The 20293-nt window shown below is 39.0% G+C and overlaps 1 protein-coding gene across 5 annotated transcripts in view; it reads left to right on the forward strand.

Annotated features, from left to right (window-relative positions):
- The window catches only part of ZFYVE28 (zinc finger FYVE-type containing 28), a 147776-nt gene that overhangs the window by 74885 nt on the left and 52598 nt on the right, over positions 1 to 20293 (forward strand). For all 5 annotated transcript variants that reach the window (XM_080592067.1, XM_080592069.1, XM_080592066.1 and 2 more), the window contains exons 3-5: positions 14538 to 14675; positions 17536 to 17738; positions 19454 to 19543. In XM_080592067.1, coding sequence (XP_080448193.1) covers positions 14538 to 14675; positions 17536 to 17738; positions 19454 to 19543 — 431 coding nt within the window. The remainder of the gene's footprint in view (positions 1 to 14537; positions 14676 to 17535; positions 17739 to 19453; positions 19544 to 20293) is intronic.

The raw sequence follows: 20293 nt of genomic DNA on the forward strand, positions 1-20293 counted from the left end.
TTACTGTAGTGCATAAACAGGTTCAGACAAAACAAAAGGGCTTTACCTAGAGAATGCAGTGCTTTATAATGGTTATATTTGGTGGTTTCTCTCTTAACAAAAAGGGCAGTATTAGTCAAGGCAAATTGAAGGTATGGTGCTTTAGCTGGTTTTTTTTTTTTAATTTTTTTATTTTTCCAATGGATATACAGAGAACTTTTGTTTTTAGGACTGTTGAAACTTCCTTTGTAAAACAATTGCAGCTCTAAATGTGGTCTTTTACTGTTTTGCTTTAGCACTTTTTGATTGATGATAAAAATCACACTTTTTACAGTAAATTAACTTTTTAAAACTTCTGAAGATCTTGCATCTTGGATTTAAAATGCTGTGAGTTGACTGTTTAGCATGATGCTGAGTAGCATGTATTTATGAGTAAGAACCAAGGTATTGGTTTTCAAAGCTTTGCTTTTTTTTTCACATTAATGCGATGTAAGTTTGATCCAGTTATGGTAGCTTGTTATAAAAATGACATCCGTTGTTTTGCTTGGGTGTTTGCGTGTCAATAGCAGAATATCCTACGAACATAACATATCTGTTAATAAAGTATCTTGCATTTTTTTTGCGTGGCTAATACCTGTTTAATGGAGTAAAGCACTTCTTCCTATGTTGCTTTCTGCTAAAATTAATGGCAACTTACATGTGGAGAGATGCATGATGAAAAGCTATCTAAATTTTTCTTAAATGAGAAAAAAAAAGAAGGATGTTATACTTCATTTTTTTTTATCTTGATTGATGGCGATAGTGGGAAGGCACAATTTTTTTTCCTTCAGTAAAACTTATTTCCATCTCTGAATCTTGAGGAATATGCAGTGCTGGATCATCTGAGTGGCTTTTATTTTTTTCCTTGCAACACAAATAATTAATTGATATATTTTTATATTGGGGTTAGGATAAGGCGTCCTTTTCTGTGCTGCTCCTACCCCTCCCAGCATCACCGGGTTTTTTTGGTATTGAATTTCCTAAGAAATAATGTCATTTTGTGTACATTTTTAAATTAATCATTCATGCATTTGTGATAGTTTTCTAAATGAATTTACTTTGACTATTGCTATTTTCATATTGATTAATATCTTGTTACTTGAGCCAGTAAACTGATCATTCTAATGGAATTAGCTTTAATGTTACATATTGTAGATCTTCTTTGCTTAATTTGGAGTGTGAAGAGTAAAAACACCTTGGTTTCTAACATGGAGATTTTGCTAGAACTTGACAGGTCAAAACTGAACTTGCGTCTAAGCCCTTCCCGTTATTAAAGTGCTCCCAGGGTCATGGTACTTGCTTGCTGGCTTAGTACACTGAGAATTACTTCTGTGTAAAGCAGCGAGCTCTCAGAGTAGTGTTATGAGTCAGTTCCCAGCGTGGTTTTATCAAAATTACTCCTTGAACAGCAGGCTGTGTCTCAGCAACGTGTAATTTGGAACATTAAAGTCCACCGGGAAGGAATTTGCCCCTGCCAGGGCACTGACCTGAAGCAAACCATCGACTCGCCCAGACGTGCTACCCCTCGTGCTGTGCCACAGAACAGTAAAATGGGAACCTCCTAGTATTTGTGAAAGCTTACTTTTCTTAGCTCATTTATAGGAATGATTGACTGGTAACATATTATACTGGCTCTTCACTTTTTCGGCTATTTGCTTGATGGAACCACTAGGGAAACACTTCTTGAATTCCTGCAACTGGCTGGCCATGATTTTCAAGTCGTCTTTCAGTGGTTTCAGTTTGCTGTAACATTAGGCTTTAAAATATATGTAGACTTTAGTGAACTGCTTCATACATGTGTTAGTCCATACATCGGTGGTGAAGTGGACACCTGAGTCTGAACCTCATTATCTATCACAGTATAAGTGAATGTTGTTGAGGAATCAAAGCCCTTAGAGAAAGTTGAAGCGTATTTCAGTGTTTTGTTATCATTTGTCTACGTCAATTTCTGTAACAATATAAAATACACGCAGAGAATGTTATCAAAAATGCTCTGTTTCAACCAGTTGTACTTATCTCCGTATGTCTTGTGGTTCAGTTTAACAATTTAAAGCATCAGAATGAGATAAGCTGCGATTCAAGTGCCAAGGAAAACAGCTTTGCCCTTATCGTGAAGGAGCGCACGTGCTGCAGGCTGGTTCTCAGCTACAGGCTGCAAGAGCACCCTGTATGATATGGAAAGGAGGTAAAAATGGGCTGAGGAAAACCGTGAGTAACAGGAGGGTAAAATGCTGCAGGAGCTCCTCAGGGTACCCTCCCTTGTCACAGGATGGCATGCTAAAATCTACAACAAACTGAAAGAATTGCAGCCTTCGTCATTGAAATAAGCATAAGTACGTTATTTGCTTTCTGAAGCTGGAGATGTATGGATAAGATAAGTCTAAAAGTGAGGAATTTCTTCATGTGATCCTTTTTGGTGTGTGGGTGAACCAGCAGCGATGTTTGATAACGGGGTACTTTAGGAAGGAATTACCGATGGCCTGATAAAGGGACGCCAGTGCAGTTGCTTTTCACCTCTGCTTGCATTATTTGTACGTTTCTAGGTTCCTTTTTTCTTTTAATAAAAACCATCCAACCAGAAAATGCAGAAGTGGTCGCAGAATTGCCAAAATGCCTAGTGCTGCTTCCCGAGCTGCCGAGAGCCATCCCTGCTTTGCAGCGAACTCTGCATGGAGCTCGTGGGGATTTCTCTGCAGTGAGGAATGGAAAGTATCTTCAGTGCGACTTCTTTATTTTGTGTGTATTTGTATTTCAGAAGGGTGAAACTGAAGCTAGAATCACAAGTTGGTAAATAATGAAAGAGGAAACTTGTCTTTCTATATATAATACAATTAATTTTTTATCAGTGAGAAGAGGAACGTGATTGTATTAAACAGCGCGTGCTGGGGAAGCGGTAGGTTGTTACTGAAAGGGCTTGTGATGCCACGTTACCCTGCGCCATCTGCTCATGAAGAGCGTGTTCTTTGCTTGGAAACTCAGAAGGAAAAATAATTTGTCTTTGATGGAAGATGAGGTAGTCCTCCATTTAACAGGAAAGCAAGGTTAATATTTTATACGTACTTCAGTTAGAAAGCCAAAGAGCTTTTTTTTTCCTTTGCAGTCAAGACATGACAATTTTTGTGCGTAATAAAAATATGGTGTTTTCTTCTTAATGTGTGGTTATCTGCCCTGGATCATACTGTTTGTATTAAGAAGAATGGACTTGTTGGTATGTTGCCTGAACATTGACATACTGTACCTGAGACATGCTGGTAATTACCGTGCGTTTGAAGGCTATGTGAGGATAGGGGATCGAGGTCATTTTAAAAGTGACTTTTTTTTCTCAGCATTTGTGAAGTATGAGACTACAGCGGATCACTTCTGAAAGATCTAATTTAATATGACGTGTCTAGCTGTCAGGGGCTTTATAGTTTTGTAGTTTTTCCGGGTTCTTCAGCAATGTCATCAGAGAGTTGTAGTCAGCTCCTTTTTTATCCTTTTTTTCCTTTCCTTTTCTTTTGTTTTACTGTTGAAAAGAAGGACGAATTCTCATGTTGGCCACTGAATTGGTTATGCAGTCACATGGCTTAAATGTGCTGCAAAATGTCTTCTTTCCTCCATACGTTCGTGTTACCAACACGCTAGCAAGATTAACAATATGGGAAAACTATTTACTTGATATTTATGTACTTGGGGTTTAACTCTGTTTTCTTCTGCTAGAAGCTTTTTCACTTAATCATATTAGAAAAAAGCATTCTTCTAATTTAATTTTTCTTTCATACCAGTGAAGTATGATAAGAAAGACAAGAAGGCAAATTAATTTCTTAAAGAAAATTCTTAACAGTGGACTTAAATTTACGTTGTGATCTTAATGTATTTGAAAGTTAAAGGCTAAATTTTTCTGTATGGAATAATTCATAAATCATTAACTAGTTCATATTTTGGAGGAATATAACAATATACTGTGTATGTATAATGCTGTGTATATATTTCAGATATTATGAATAATGGGTTATTATGCATATTCTGTGAAATATTGTGCAACTTTGTTTTCTCATGTGTAGGTTGTAAGCTTTCAGTAAACAAAAGGAAGCCTTTAGATGTATATCTACATACAGATCTACATATATTATGCATTGGGCACCCCAAGGGCTTGTGCATATTAGCAGGAGGGATTACAAAATAGATTTAGAGTTTGCTGAGAGAACAGATGAATTGCAGACTTCACTGTTGTTGGTGTTAGTGTATAATTTAACAATAAACCGCTAGTTAAATGGCTTGAGTTCAAGGTGAGGGGAAGAAAATAGATAAAGTGTTACCCATTAGGTTGGCTTGGTCAGTCATTGCAACTTTATCATTAGTCAGAGAGATGACTAAATAAAAATAGTTTGGTCATAACTCCTCGTTCCTTTTGTGGTGTAAGGATGCAGCGACTGTCTTCTGCCTCAGACTTGGGAAAGAATTCCTCTCAGCTCATTGCAGCACAGTGCTCTAAAACAACTGGTGGGAAAGTGCCGACTTCAGGACAGTCATTGAAAAAATAAGTTAGTTTTTCTAATTTTTTTTCTAATTTTTTTATTAAGTTAGGAATGCTTCAGAGAAGTTTGAAGTGGTTGATATGAGAACAGCTCAGATGAGCCAAAGTTTATGTATTGGAGAGCAGGCAGCAGATGGTAGGCTTGGTGCAAGCATTTGCACTTCCTGCACACATGAAAACTTTCCGTTTTAAATACTTTGGAAAACAAGTGTTTGTATGAAACGAGTTGTGCAGGAAGCACGTGGTGTTGGTTAGGAGTGCTCACCTTCTTACTTACGCCATCTACTCCTGCTGGATTTTTCACTTCTTACATAAAATAGTCTTGTTTCCTTTAAAAATAGTGTTGAGATGAAGAGCAGCAGTATTGCCCTAAGTTCGTTGTGCTTCCCGTATGTGGATGCTGCTCCCTGTTCAGAGAAGATGCTGAAGGGGGAACAGAAGTAATGCTCCTGATACTGCTGGATGATGTACACAATATAACTTTGGGTTGTATTTTACATTTTTAATACGTTTTTAGTTCCAAGGTTTCTGTGGATGCAGTTTCCTTAAGCAAATGCTAAGCAGTAGATGCTTGTATTCTGATTCCTCAGGTGCCCCAGCGTACCCGTACCTACTGTTGAAGTCATTGTCGTGCCACTTACACTGTGCCCATGATAAAGCAGCCCAGTAGTTCATGTGGAAGTGTAAGTGATCACCCTGAGACCGCTAAGTTTGTTGAATTGACTTGTGCCAGTAAGAGAGGCATTGAGATAAAACTGTCTCACTGGTATAAACTTTCATTTTTGCCTTAGATTTTTTCTGATAATGTTGGAAGGTGTTTTTTTTGTTGTTTTGTTTTTTTGGTTAGGTCTGATGTCCTACAAAAAAGGAAGAATTATAGCAGACTTATGTTGTAATGTTTACTCAAGACTTCGATGATAGCTGGGTTGAAGAAGTATTGTACCATTTTCGCACGTTCCTGCAAGCTGCTGGCCTTAAAGTCTGTCCTGTTTATTCTGTGTGCTTCCATGGGGATTTTGCAAATTTAACCCTGTAACTGGAATGTGAAGAGTTCTCTCAGTAGATCTAATTAACATAATTGTGGTTGTCTGGCTTATTCTGCAATGCAAATAAGAGTCTAAAAGCACATCATGTTGTATAATTGAGAAAATCAAATTTTGAGTGCATTCCTCAGTAAGGAAGGCAACATTATCTTTATGTAAATTTTTTTTAGGAGAAAATCCTTAACTTGGTCATTTTAACTATACTGATAGCAGAAGTGATCCTGAGCCACCAAACTCATCTATTTTAGAACAGATATCTCCAAAATTTTGGGCTCTGCAGTTTTGAGTTGAATTCTTGTTGGATATAACTGCAGTTGATTGGTAGCGTAATACCTGATCGGCCTTTTGTCTTTTGTCCGCAGCTCCAGAACTTCAACATACCTGTCTCAATTAACTCTGTTCAATGAAATCAGATTTTCCTTTATTTATTTATTTTTTTAATGCAAAGTATGTTCTTTCTCTCCTAGTAGGTAAAGGCTTTTAAATCTACCAGTGCTGTGGATTAACGCTGCTAGGTTTTATAACTGTAGTGGTGAAAATGTGTAGCGTGATTTCAGAAAACAGTATTTTATGTACATTTGGGAGGTTTGGTCAGAGTCCTATGATAATTTCAACAGCTGTGCATGTGGATTCCCCAGTCATTGGCTCAAGCAAGCCCTTGGGCAGTCAGTATAAATGTTACATACGTTTTAGCTTGGGTAAATTTCTTTGCATTATTGCCTGGATATATGGTGGAGTATAAGCAAACAAGACAGGTAAACTTCAGTTAAAAAAGAAGAATCTCCTGAAATGTGAATTTTTGTGTTACAACACATGGCTCCTTGGGCTGTAATTCCATGGGCCACTGACAGTGTCAATATAAAGGCTTCCCATTTCCTACTTACCCTATTCTTATTCCTATCCCTACACTTCTGCATGCTCCCCCCAGGGCACAGCTTGGTGTTACTTAAAACTGATTTGAGACGGTGTTGCCCACAAATATGGCAGCATTGTCTGTCCGTCCTTCCTTCCTACAGCAGTCCATCTGTTCCAGGAGCCAGGCTCATGTTCCAGCAGCGATTTAGCAGCCACGGGGCAGCTTGGAGCCTCCTGGAAGCCTGGTTGAAAGCAAGTCTTTGGTAGGGCTGTGTTCTCAGCCCAAGTGATTTGCTTTGTGTGTGGATGCCTGATGGCATAAAAGGGCTGATTGCGGCTGGATAATATCCGTAGACAGGCGTGGCGAAGGAGCAGTGGGTGTATAGATCCTTATCCAGAGCCACTTTAAATAAGCTGTGGCCAGCTGCAGACCATTATGAAACCGCATCTTCAGCTGTACTGATGCAAATATTTGCAGAGTCATCCCGTGAACTTCAGCAGTGAAATGCCCTGGGTTACTGCAGGTGAGTGCACTGAGCCAGCTCACTTATACCCTTTGTACGAGAAGCTGCCAGTGCCAATAAGACATCCTGGCATGGTCTGGAGATAGAAAGGAAAGGTGCAAAGTAGGTTAGATTGGGGCTAGGCTTCACGAGCTGGTGTTGCTGCCTAACGGCTTATGTTGCACAGCCGCCTTACGCTGTTTGCTGCCCATCTTGCAAAGTGACTTATCTGAAGGTGTCTCCTATTATCTGACAACTTTAAGTGGTACGAGGGAAAAACGTGCCCTTTTATTCTTTAGTTTATCTAAATTATATCTGCGCCAAAGAGAAAATTTTAAAACGAAAGTCAGCCTTAATGAGCATCCCTTGGTGAAGAAGGTATCTGTGAAGAGCTGTTAAATAACTCATAGGACAATGATGGTGTCATAGCAGATTGGCAGTGAATTATCTAAGAAATACTAATTGTATTCATTAACATTCTTGATAAGAGCAAACTGGGAGTATGTACCATAATCACTGCGAACAGCGAGGCAGTTCAGGGGTGCGACATTTTCGTGTTTGATTGCATCTGTCCATCGAAGAACATTTTCTTCTGGAATTAGGCAGAAATAGATCTCATTAAACAAGTCAAGTTAGACTAAAGCTGTAAGAAACTCCCAGCTGGATTGTGAGACCTAATGATTGGTTAGAAGTTGGCAAGAATCTATTCCTTACGTCATTTTGCTAAATAATGTAAAGGTTGAACAGTGGGGATTGAGCCAGGAGTACTTTCAGAGAAAGTAATGGCCAAGTCTTTCTGGTCTGCTCAATTTGTTTGAGCCCTCCAGATATTATAGTAGTGACATTAGGGGAGGTCAGTGGAGGAGACAGCAGGGTAATTATTGACTTACAGGGAAGAAATTAACTTAAAGAAATAAATATTCTTTGTCTTAGTGTTCACAAAGTTTAGAAAATATACTAGACAAATATATTTTTTATCAGTAGAGGGGAGAAAGTAGGAATCCACAGCAGAGTCTCGCCATTCAGTAGCATTGGAACACTTGGGCGTTATTCATGGATCTGTGATGAGGAGGAACCCATGCTGGTGTCCTGATTTGTACCTGTTCGTGAGTTTTTATAAAACGTAACAGAGCTGATGGGCTCTAGAGAAATTCCCGTAAGGGCTATATTTAAGAGACTTGATACAGGTTTAGGAAACCCAGATACTCATGCCAGAAGGACCGGGCAGTTGACTGATAGGTGCGCCAGACAAGCTTTGTTCTCTTTTTATACATTCTCTCCCAATTTAATTGAAGTGGCAACAGTGTCAGATTAAAAAAGAAGGCAAGTGCAACTGAGAAGAAAAACATTTTTGATTAATTTAATTGGTGATGTCAAGATTGTCCCTAAATTCCAGACAATGAACGCTTTGGCTGCACTGTTTATCTCTGATACGAGAGCCTTTACTTTTTTTTTTGCTATAGAGTTTGATCTGCACTTCAGTTATTTTGTAATTGATTGCAATATTTCTCATTTCGTTACTCCTAGTAAGCCTCAGAAAAGTTGATTTTTTTTTCTGTTCTCTTCAATAACGAAAGTAGGCTCTATGACTACAGATTTTACATTTAACTTTTTTGTTAATCCCAGAAGTTTTAAGTGATCGACGGAGTGGTATAACTAGGTAGAAAACAAATGTGCAGCAATAAGCCTTTTTAATTAGTACATAAAATCATTAATTGTGTCCTTTTTAAACTTGTCTACTTTTCATCTTTGTTGGGAAACTTTTGGTCACTTGTATTATTTTTGACTGTAGAGTGATTGACAGGGAGGCTAGGAAATAGAAAACGCTTGGCCATAAGCTGGTACACCTTTGGTACTCACCAGTACAACTCTATCAACAAGCCAAGGATTTTCTTCCCCGTCTGCATTTTGGATTTGTATTTGATCTTGTGTAGGGAGTGATTAATGTTTTAAGATATTTTTCTTGAGGAAAAAAAGGATTGTAATAGTGTTTACTACTATAGTCCGAAGTTGTAAGTTTCCATGTTAGCAAGCTTTTTTGTTTCTCTACCCCATGGCATTGAAAAGGCAAAGAGGAGGTAGCAGTAAGTCGTGGCAGCATTGCTCTTCATTGCTCTTCTTCTGCTCTCAGCCTCTGCTGCCGAGTTTTCCACTTGGAAAGCTCTGCTGAGAACTTCAGTACAAGCCGGGGTATTCTTCATTTCAGGAAAGGCTGTCATGTCTATTATTAGTTAATGGCTTTTTGGTGTGGAGGAGTAAAACAGATTTTCTCTTTCTTATGACTGCATCAGGAACACTGAGATTTTTGAGATCTGAAAATGCTTTTCTCTGCAGAGAGAGGAGGATGCCCTGCAATGATACGGTACTTAACGTAGTCTCAAGATGGTGGTAGTTATGAACAGCCCTTCTGTAAATGGTGATTCCTCTTTTATTTACCGAGAGCTATATTTGGGTGGGTAGCAGGAAAAGAAGGAAATTTAATTCCACGATTAGATCTTTGTGTTAGAAGCAGACACACACTAAGAACAGATTTAAGTTAAATTTAAATGTAAGCCATCAGAAGAGTGCGCACTGGCTTGCTGAAAATGTTGTTTCAGTCGAGAAAGAAATAAATCTTGGTTAAACAACCAGTTGCGTTGGAAGCTACACTCAAGTATCTGTGATTCCTCGGGCTTGAAAATTGGTGTGCCAGTCTTCAGCAGTTTGTATGTACCACTCACGCCATGTGGAGGTATAATTATTCAGCGTATCTGTAATAGATTTTGAGCATATGCAGGAGGTGAGATCAACATTAAAGTTAATAAACCTATGATATTCGGAGTGTGTCGTGCCCTCATAAGGGTATTTTAGCAAGGCAGTTCGGGAAGAGAAGCTTTGCTGCAGTTCAGCACAAACCAGAACAATTTTTGTTGCTGATATAGCATTTAAATTGCTAGAGATCCAAGTGGCCTTTCATTCATGATAAATTTTGGAAGTGCTTTATAGTGTGCTAGGTTAAACTAGGATTTACTGCACACAATTCAGAAGTTACTTTTAGAAAGTGGAGCAGCCAGGAGTTGGCAGTGGGAAATAATTACGAAGCTCATCAGGCAAAAAAAAAAAAAAAAAAAAAAAAAGATTGAAAGGGGGGCCTTTGGCACCTGTACAAAATGGGGTGGAGGGAGCGTGGTGGAACCTGTTGTTGTCTGGAGACTTTGGCTCTCAGATCAGAAACAGCCCAGCAGGGACGCTGCGGGGTTCTGAAGCCAGGGATTTGGGTGTCCTTTTTGGGTGTCCTTTGAAATCTGTAGTCACATCAAAGCGTACCTCATTTGTTCCTGCTTTCTCCTGTTGATGAAAGTAACCCACAAACGCCTGAGTGCCGGCTAATTGCTTGAATTGGAACAGAATCTTCCTGTACGTCGCTTTATGTCATTTTTGTTTATCGGTTCCTTGTTTGTCAGAAGTGTGCTGTTGAAGGGAGTCTGCAACTTAACATCGAGCCAGAAAAAGAAACAGAAAATTTGAAGGACATCTTTCAATGAGGATGCTAAAATGCTATCTGTTGAGCTCCTGGTAGCGTTATCAGAGGCTGTGTTTCCATGGCTAGGTTCTGCAGTCGGGAACAAAGAGGTACTTAGCAACACGGGAAGTTACCTTCCTCTTGAAGAGGACCTCAGAAAAGTCATATTAAATTTAATAGCACGGAAGGGCAGCATAGATTTTATCAAGGATAAGTACAGAAGGGTAGATAAGTCCGCCTTCTGTTGATTAGACCTTAAGTACAATGGAGTTATTGGCTCTTCTTTTTGTACCTATCCAAAGGCTAATGCAGTTGCTGTTGGCTTTTTGCTCTGATTATTGAGTATCTGGCCAATTACTGCTGGGCCAAAAATAAACCAATTTTTTGTCCTCCACTGCGGCTAACTGCATTCACTGTCTGACTACCACTCACTGTATCTCCTATCAAAGTAAGATATAAACAAGTGCTCTCCATTACATGAAGCACCGAGTTTTGTTTTCCAGGAAATGTGGGACTTGGAACCCATCCCAGAGCACAGCTCTGCAGCGGCCGGCCGTGGCACTGCAGGAAAGCCCAAGGAGAGCAGCCGAAACAAAAGTGCTCATCCCCGTATGCAAATGAACCGGCAGATAACAGATAAAGCCACCAAAGGATACATTAACATCCGGAGGCTTTTATGTAGCAAGATAGATCAAGTGAAAGATTTACTACTTCAATTCCAACTAATTGATTTCTGTTGCTTAACTTAGAGCAAAACCTCGGTGCTGCCATGTATCTGAACCCATTCATTCTTCGCTTACAAAGCAGAATACTGTAATTAACTAAATTGAATGTTTCTTGAAGCTCTTTTAAAGAAAAGACTAATTTGCTTACAACGCATTGGATGGTCTGTCTAAATTGGCTGGCATTCTTCCAGTTGCAAAGCAGCAGAGATTTGAAATCATTACAGGAGCAAGTGGTGTGAATTTCCTGCTTAGGTTTCTCTGCTCTAGGTGTCGTAAGAAGGAGGAATGGAAGAGGGAAGGAGTGTGGTGGAGAATTGTTTTTGTTTGCTTTTTTTCTTTTTTTCCGTGTAGTAGGATAAGATAAACCCTGGGTAGAGTCAGAGAATTTGGGAAATGACAAATCTCGAAACAGCAAAAGCAGTTTACTTCATAGTTTTCTAAGCACTTTCACACTGAATATTAAAGTTTTGTCAACTGTCCTCTTTTACATCTTCCAGTATCACTAATAGATTTGACAGGAAGAAGTGCTCATCTCTTTACTTGTGTTTTTCACATAGCTTTTTGTCAGAATGACCAGCTGCCCATGTGAAGCCAGGTAACTCTTGAAAAAACTGCTACTAGTCCAGAGTACAAAACAGAACAAAATATACCTGGGCAAGCAACTGTTCTGTGAGTCCTGTTGCTTTATCCCATTTGCATGAAACTTTCTTTGATATATCAGGAATTTTGAGTAAGTATGTAGAAGATTATGAAATGGGAAGTCAATCTGTCTTGTATTTGCTGTAAGATAAGATTGCATTTGGAAAGTAATGCATTAAAGTTAAAAAATATAATAATAAATTGGGAATGCTTTTCAATACAGGTCTCACTGTCCTATTCTGTGCAGCTTTTTAAAGAAGCAAGAGATTGAAAATTGCATTTTACCATATTCAAATTTGGTGGCAAGTAAAATGAATTGGAATATCATGTCCTAAACTAAAATGGGACTGGATTATTTAAACTCTGGTATAATTTGATTCAAATATAATTATTTTATGAGTTCACTGCTTTTATATTTCTTTGCATTTCCTGCAGGTTTTGTAAAAATTCGGCTGGTAGGGTTACTTTTTATCTCTGTATCACTCCAACGTTAAAAGATCTTTGCAAACTTGTATTAATTCCCTGAAAACAGAAATTTCATTTTTTTTTTTTCTGGTGTGCCAACCTGTATTGCTGGGGTGCTAATATGGGAGCTATGGACAAAGGACCTGCTCTTGGAATAGATGAGGAATAGCTCGTTTAAAACAGATGACGAGCGACTCGTGACTTTCCACAATTTCCAAGTTATAATCCTCAGTTTCATACTTTGCTCTGTGACTTTGGGTAGCAAACTAAATGGTTTAGGAGCCGATTTCCTTATGGGACCTACTTTCAAAATATTTTGGTTTCCCAGCTATATCTAGACTATATAACGATGTGAGCAGTTAAGAAATGGTGTTCCTATTAATCATTTGATCTACACCTGTATTTCATAGAACCGAGCAGGAGGAAGAGAGGGGAGGAAGGAAAGCAGTACCTTGCTTTTGTCACCCTGTTGCTCCATAGGAATTGGCACGTAGTTCCTTGCTTGTCTGTTTTACCCTGGGAAGGTGGTGGCAGCTTTGCTGCTCCGTGGTCCTGGACGCCAGTGCCGAACCAGGGTGCAGCATCTTCTGCTCTGTTGTCTGGGACTGGAACTTGAGTTCCCTTCACTGGGAGCACTGCGAGGCTGCGCTTTTCTCAGTTTCCGCAATGGGCATCTCTTTGAATTGGGACCCAAGCGCTCTGTGTATCCTGGCAGTGTTCTCCTACCCAGCAGAGGGAGGGGTACGGCTCTAAAATTAAGCATTACACAAAGAACAGCCTCAGCACGAGGGACGACTCTTCCAGTACTGCTTCGGCCCCTGCGCCTTCACTTCGTGCCCATCTCTGCAGGGTGCGGGACTGAATCCCTGTCTGTGTTCTAAATGTTCAGGGGGTGTTTGTTTCTTTAAACAACTTAATTAAAATGATATATTACTGCATGATACATCTAAAAAATACTTTTAGGTAAGCATGCTTTAATAATTGCAGCAGCAGTAGATAACACACCTTATGCCAATGTGTAATAAATTTTTCCGATCATAGTTGATTGATTGATTTTGATTTTTTCTTAATGAAGGCCATTGTAGTTACAGGACTGATACTAGCATTATTTTGTGGCAACAGCAATTCCAGCAATCTGCACTGAAATTACAGAAAATATGCATATATTTTTTTTTGACCCTACAGTAGGTTTTGTTTTTTCTCAGTGGGAACACACAAAAGAGGCAGGTTTCTTTAAAATTCCCATCTTCTGTTATTTTCTTTTAAGTGCAGAGCAAAATAAAACAGTGCAGCGCAGACTTGAAGCCATTCTGCCTGTTAAACAGTTCTATACATGACAGATTTGTTTTTATTTGTTTGAAAAATATTTTAAGTAGAATGTGAATTCTGTAAATAATGGAAAAAGCATGAGACAAACAAAGCATCTTTAATGAAAGCACTCAGCCTTTCCCGTGCTCTGAATCTACCTTTATTATGGTAATCAAATTCCTTCCAGTACCCAGCAGGGGTATGTGAAAATTATCTTTTCAAGTAAACGAGTGCAGGTTATTTACCTCATATCAAGAAGCTGCTTAGAGGGCTTTGATCTCTGTCCTGCTGCAGACACAGATCAGAGCTGCTATTAAACACTCTCACACTCGGGCTGCGTCCCCGTATCCCCCCGGGTGGTCCGGGAGGTGAGGTGGCACAGCGCCCGCCAGCCCTACAGAAACCTCCTCATCTGTATTTCCAGGACGAGCTCACATCCACTCAACCCTGACGATCGCAGCATAAATCAATTTCTGAGGCCTCCGGGGTACCCTGTAGGGCATTCTTTTTAGGAAGAATGAAATGCCTATCGCTGGGAACTGGTGAGAGGAAATGAGAGGAATCTAATTTACTTGTATTTCTCGCTTATTTACTGGTGTCTTGCAGATAGGTAGCTGCAGGTCAGAAGCTCTTCAAATCACGCCTCCTCACCAGAAGTCCCACCGAAGTATTCAAAGTTGAGTGAAGTGAGTCTGAGAAACAGCCTCTAGGAAAAAAAACAAAACACAACAGTGCCTCTACAAAAAGTGAAGTTTGTCATGCTTCCTTCCAGCAATATTCTCCTTTTTTTTTACCAGCGGGATGCTCTGTGTGTGTTTGTGTAATGTTCTTCACTTGCATTCTGCATTTGCCAAGTCACTTATTTAGTTGGAGTCTTACTAATAAAATCTGTTAAAACTTTTTTTTATTTAAAAGTGTGATTACTTTGGAACAGTATATATGTTTTCCTATATTTTGCTTCAGGATAATGTTTTGAACATCATAAATCAAATCATGGATGAATGCATTCCTCATGAACGGGCCAACCGAGACTTTTGTGTTAAGTTTCCAGAGGAAATACGCCATGACAACCTTGCAGGACAGCTTTGGTTTGGAGCAGAAGTAAGTCTCTCATGTTTCTGTTACTTGGGGCTAATGGGCAGTTTTTTATGGCATAAAGCTTGCAGTTGGAATTTAAAATGCACCCCGAGCCTTCTCTGAAAATGGTCCGTATAATTACAGAACAGGGGAAACAGATGGAGAACTTGCTGTGGATGTGTAGTGGAAGGGGATTCTTTCACTATGTTTTTGGTTATTGGATACAGATTTAATTTCATAATTCTCTACTGTCAATATGACCATCTTTTAAAAAACTGTTCTTTTTTAATTAGCATCTGATTTGTATTCTTGATGATTTTTATCCTGATAGGCCATCTCACATCTCATGCTTTGAAAGCCTTAGAAACAAAGAGAGAGAAGGAAATTTTCTCAGGAGAAAAGTTCTCCTGCAAATCTAAGTGCAAGCTGTCATTTTATTTTGATGTCTATGTTATGCTATAACTCGTATTAAACATGCAAAGTTTGTTCAGCTGACATTTGTTGCACTTAATTCTCATGTATGCTGAAGATATAATGGGTTCTTTGCAAAACACTGAAGCGCACTTTCCTTCTCTTGCCTGGTTTCTCTCGAAGACCTGCCTCCACAGCAGCCTGTAGGAACAGGGGATTTTATAGTGAATAGGCCTTAATTAATGTAATCAAGGGAAGCCTGAAGAATCAGAAAAAAAGGATGTGATATGTAAGATGCTTATTCATTAGTGCTGATATTTGTTGGCTAAAAAAAAATCATTGTGGCATCTTCAAAGATAAATTTAGTATCTTCAGGTCTGCTGGCCTGAAGGTGACTTTAAGCATCATGCATTTGTTGGGGTGAGGGGGAAGTTATCTAGACATCCCAGCACACAGCAGCACCTTACGTTGTTATTTTCAGCTTTGCATCTTTGCTATTTGAAACAAACCTTCAGCTCCCGTTATTAACCAGTCTTTTCTCCTCTGATGCCTCCATTCTTTTTAAAGTGCATGATCTCCATTAGCAGTGCCTATCTTGTTCAGTCCAATATACCCCAATGTGTTTTGCTTCTGAAAATGTCTTTGACAGTAGTTAATTGTAAGCTCCTCAGAGCTGGAGAAATCTTGGGTAGCATTTATTAAATGAATTTGTGATGTCAATGTTTTATAATTCCGTGCTCAGCAATAACAGCAGCAGTTTTTCTTCTTGTTATGGTGTGACCTTGCCTACCTTCATCCAGATGGTACCCAGCTCCGTTTTAAAATGCTGAGGGCATCTGCCACGTTGCCTTAATAGCACCTCCTTGGTAGCTAGGGAGGGCAAGATGGGGGTAATTCTTCATGCAGCCATTCATATTGAATCCCCGTGAATCCTATTATCCTTTCCTCCTCTAAGGGACTAGGAAACTGGGATCGCAGCAACAAACAAACAGGAAAAACCCCAGCCAAGGCAGTAACTTCTCTTTGAGTCCATGGCGAAAAGTGCTTGAGGGAACCACTGACATGGCCAATAGCTTTTAAAACAAAAAAACCCTTCCTCCCCTTATTCAGTGTTTGGGTTATATAAGCTAATGCATTTAATCTTTCCAAATCGAACTTCCACTGTCCCTGGTCTGAGCAGACCTGTTGGTTTTAGAGACTTAAGGTGTGCAGTGCTGAAGTCATGCTGATTCATGCTCCTGCAGACACTGTCCTGTAAATGCACGTAGTAAGGAAGACTGTATGGACAGTTACAAATATATGCCTAGGTGTCCTTGTCAGTGCTGGCACTTTGAATCACCAGTCAAACAGTGCCTATCAACAGGTAAGGCTTGCCTTATCCATATTTTTCTACCAATACTGGTTTGGCTGGTAAGAGGTAAGAACATGATCTTCTCTGAGTGCACTTAAAAACAAATCAGGCTGCTGAGCAGGGGCTGGGACCGCAGGTCCTCCATCTGGGGCTGCAGAGACTCCTTCCCTCCCTGCAGGGAAGAGGGGAGGGATGCAGAGCTGCAAAGGGGAATGAGAAACAAATAAAATGTAAATAACCCTCTACATTTCTGGTTAAAAAAAAATATTTCCTTTAATAAAATACAGCAAGTATGACTTATGTCAGTGCTTGTTGTCTTCCAAATGTACCTGTAAAGGAACGAAGCCAGCAGCAAATATATTTAATAACATATTTTAATAGCAAGATTTTGAAAAGTGTTATATTAGTATGTTAATATGTAAAAATATACATTTAATGTCTTTGAGCTGGTTAGAGGAAGTCAATATATAACTCCAGGGCCAAGGAGTCTCTTAACCTGCTGTTTTCCAGAAACTGGAAGGGAAGAATCCCTGTGACCTGTGGTGTTTGTTTGCTTGCTTGCTTGATTGCTTTTTAATATTCTTTCCTGTAAAATATATTCACAGCTTCAGTGGGAGACAGGATACTGGATCCCTTGTTATATGGCCAGCGTGACTGTTCTTGTTGCAAAAGGCATCACAGTCACAGAATGTCTTTCCTTTTTGTAAGGATAAATTTATTTGACAAAATCAAGCAGTCCAGCTTGAATTGAAACAGTCCATTGATCATATTTTACCTGTATTCACATCCCTTTTCTGCAAGCAATCCTTGCGCACACAGAGGATATATCCTACTGAAGGTGATTGTCTCACTAGTAGGAGTAGAGCTTTCCGTAGGTTTGTCTGCCAACCTTCCTCCCATTCTCATATCTCCCTGACTGAGCTACTCCCTGACCTTTAACATGTAGACTTAGGACTCTGAACCTATCAGTCTTAAATCTTCTAGTTGTTTAATAATTAGCAACAAATCAGGCTAAGCATTGCCCTGGTCAAAGTATCCAATATCTCATCTTGTGCTTTTTTTTTTTAACATAAAAGTAACATTATACAAAATAATAATTTCTTTCTCAATGTGTTTTCGTAGTGTTTGGCTGCTGGTTCGATTATTATGAATCGTGAAATTGAGAGTATGGCTATGAGACCGTTGGCCAAGGATCTTACCCGCAGCCTAGAGGAAGTTAGAAACATCATACGTGACCAGGCCTTAAGGGATTTGAACCTCTACACAGAAAAAATGAAAGATTCACTCAAACATTTTGATGTCCTTTTTGCAGAATTTGAATTAAGGTAACAGATTCTAAGTTAATGAGCTACTATAGCTGTTGCTTGCCTCTTTGGTTTTTGGAAGTTGGATGTTTTGTTCTGTTTTCCTTTAATAGAAAAAGCATTATTTTTTTGTCATGACATTTAAATTCTGCAGTAATGTGTTCTATTGTTAATTTTTTCCCTGCCAGTGTAGCAATAATAAAAAGAAAATTAAATAGCTTTTTAGCAATCAGCATTTGCTCTCCTCAAGTCAACTGTAATCTTCCATTTGCATGCTGGCATATGGCATTTGAGGGAGGTTTTCCAAGACACAAAAGAAAGCCATAAGTCTCTTCCCTTAATGTTTTCTTTGTCAGAGGAGAGGTGACAAATAAGAGACATTAAAAAATATTTATGATAACAAATAGTCTAGAGATTATGAGGTTTTGTTCTGTCTCATGCTTAGAGATAAAAGCAAGATGCACTCAGTGAATTTAAGAAGGCAAATTGAAATCTGATGAAGGAAGTGCTTTTACACATGAGCCATAATTAAACTCAAGAACATATTGATTAAAAAAATTCTGATGGAAAAATGGCTTGGAGGTTTATGGCAAAAATAAAACAACTGCTTTTGGGGTGAGAAAAAATAACTGCTTGTTGGGTCAAAGATCCTATTGACCAAGTCTTGTATTGTGCTGCATAATTTAAGCTAGTTTCCTTCAAGTCTGTTGGATGTATGTAGTGCTGGGCATAATTAAAAACAGGATACTGGATGAGATTATCTATGGATCTAACATGATACAGCATTTAATGCCTTCAGCAGAACAGGATTTTTGGTAATTGGGTAGTGTTTTAAATTTTTCTTAGGAATAATCCCTAGAACGTCCTGTCGTCTTGTTTGTCCTTCCTCTTTATTCATATTTTCTTGTATTATATTACTCAGATAAGTCTTTTTTTTTTCTGATTGGGAAAATCATAATTATGCTGTTATATTGAAAAATATCTTAACTGGAAACGCTGATTAAAAATGTGACTCTTTGTGCAGACACCAGTGGCAGTCAGTAGGTGGTTCTGGACAATGCCTGCACAGTTTCTGACCTGTCCGTACCAGCTGTACATACAGCAGTTTCCTCTGCCACTGTTTTCCAAAACAACTTTTTTTCTTCTTGTGTTACCCACAGTCCACAAGGGACTGACTGGACATTACAATGACAGAAAACACCATACTTCTACTCGTGTTTCTTGCCTTGTCCATCAGCGCTTTTGCATGTAATTCCATGTAGAAATGAGGCCACTGTTTAAGTCTCCCAAATTATCTCTCTGCTGACTAACTGAATGTCAATAATACAATTTCAACTGAAACCTTTCAAGATAAAACGTGTATTTTAGTCAGTATTTTTTCTCCAAGAAATGCAGCGTAAACTTTTCTATTGTCAAAATGCATCAATAAAGATCCTTCTAGGACCTGCCTCCCTGTGCCATATAGTATGAAGTTCTGATTGCTAAATGTGTATAATTATACCTATAAATTACTACTGAGTTCCAATACCTCAATGCGCAAAAAGTAAATCATCTTAATTTCATATACATTCTTAACATTTACGATTTTTCTAGTTGGTGCTGCCAAAATAAATATAAAATGGTTCAGGAAATGTTGTGCTTCTAAGGTGTTTTGGACTAGGTTTGTTTTTACTTATGATCTGATTTGTTAAATCATGTAAAACAGGAGTACATTAATTATTTTATAATCTTCGTAGTTATGTGTCGGCCATGGTACCTGTGAAGTCCCCAAAAGAATATTATGTACAGCAAGAGGTAATTGTACTATTCTGTGAAACTGTGGAGAGGTAAGCAATGCAATTAACTATTAGGTTTTCATTTTAATGTTTACTTTTAGTCTGAACATGTATAGAAATATCTTACCTGTAGTCATTAAGAAACATCATAAAATACGTGGCATTTAAGTATCTAAATACAAACTTAAAAAGCTTTAGCACAAGCCTTTTCTTTTTGTTGTTAAAGAAAGGGTAATAATACTGTAATATTGTTGGTATAGATGTGTAAATGAAGACTAAGCTTTTAAAAGGGCTGAATCTCTTTAAGGCATCAACATGTAACGTTATTTCAGTAAAGAATACCTGGGGAGATGGTTCACATCATCTGCCAAACTCCAGTGATTATCATAAATAGGGGAAGAGCAACTGACATAATCTACCTTGACTCGTGCAGGGCATTTGACACTGTCCCCCGTGATATCCTTGTATGTAAATTGGAGAGACAAGGATTTGACGGATGGACAACTCGGTGGGTAAGGAAGTGGCTGGATGGTTGCACTCAAAGAGCTGCGGTCAACGGCTCAGTGTCCAAGTGGAGATCAGTGATGAGCGGTGTTCCTCAGGGGACCAGCACTGTTTAGCATCTTTGTCAGTGACATGGACAGTGGGATTGAGTGCACCCTCAGCAAGTTTGCTGATGACACCAAGCTGTGTAGTGAGGTCGAAATGACAGAGTGTAGAGATGCCATCCAGAGGGACCTTGAGAGGCCTGAGAGGTGAGCCCATGCGAACCTCATGAAATTCAACAAGGCCAAATGCAAG

This window comes from Anser brachyrhynchus (assembly GCF_964034855.1).
Source record: "Anser brachyrhynchus genome assembly, chromosome: 4".
NCBI lineage: Eukaryota > Metazoa > Chordata > Aves > Anseriformes > Anatidae > Anser > Anser brachyrhynchus.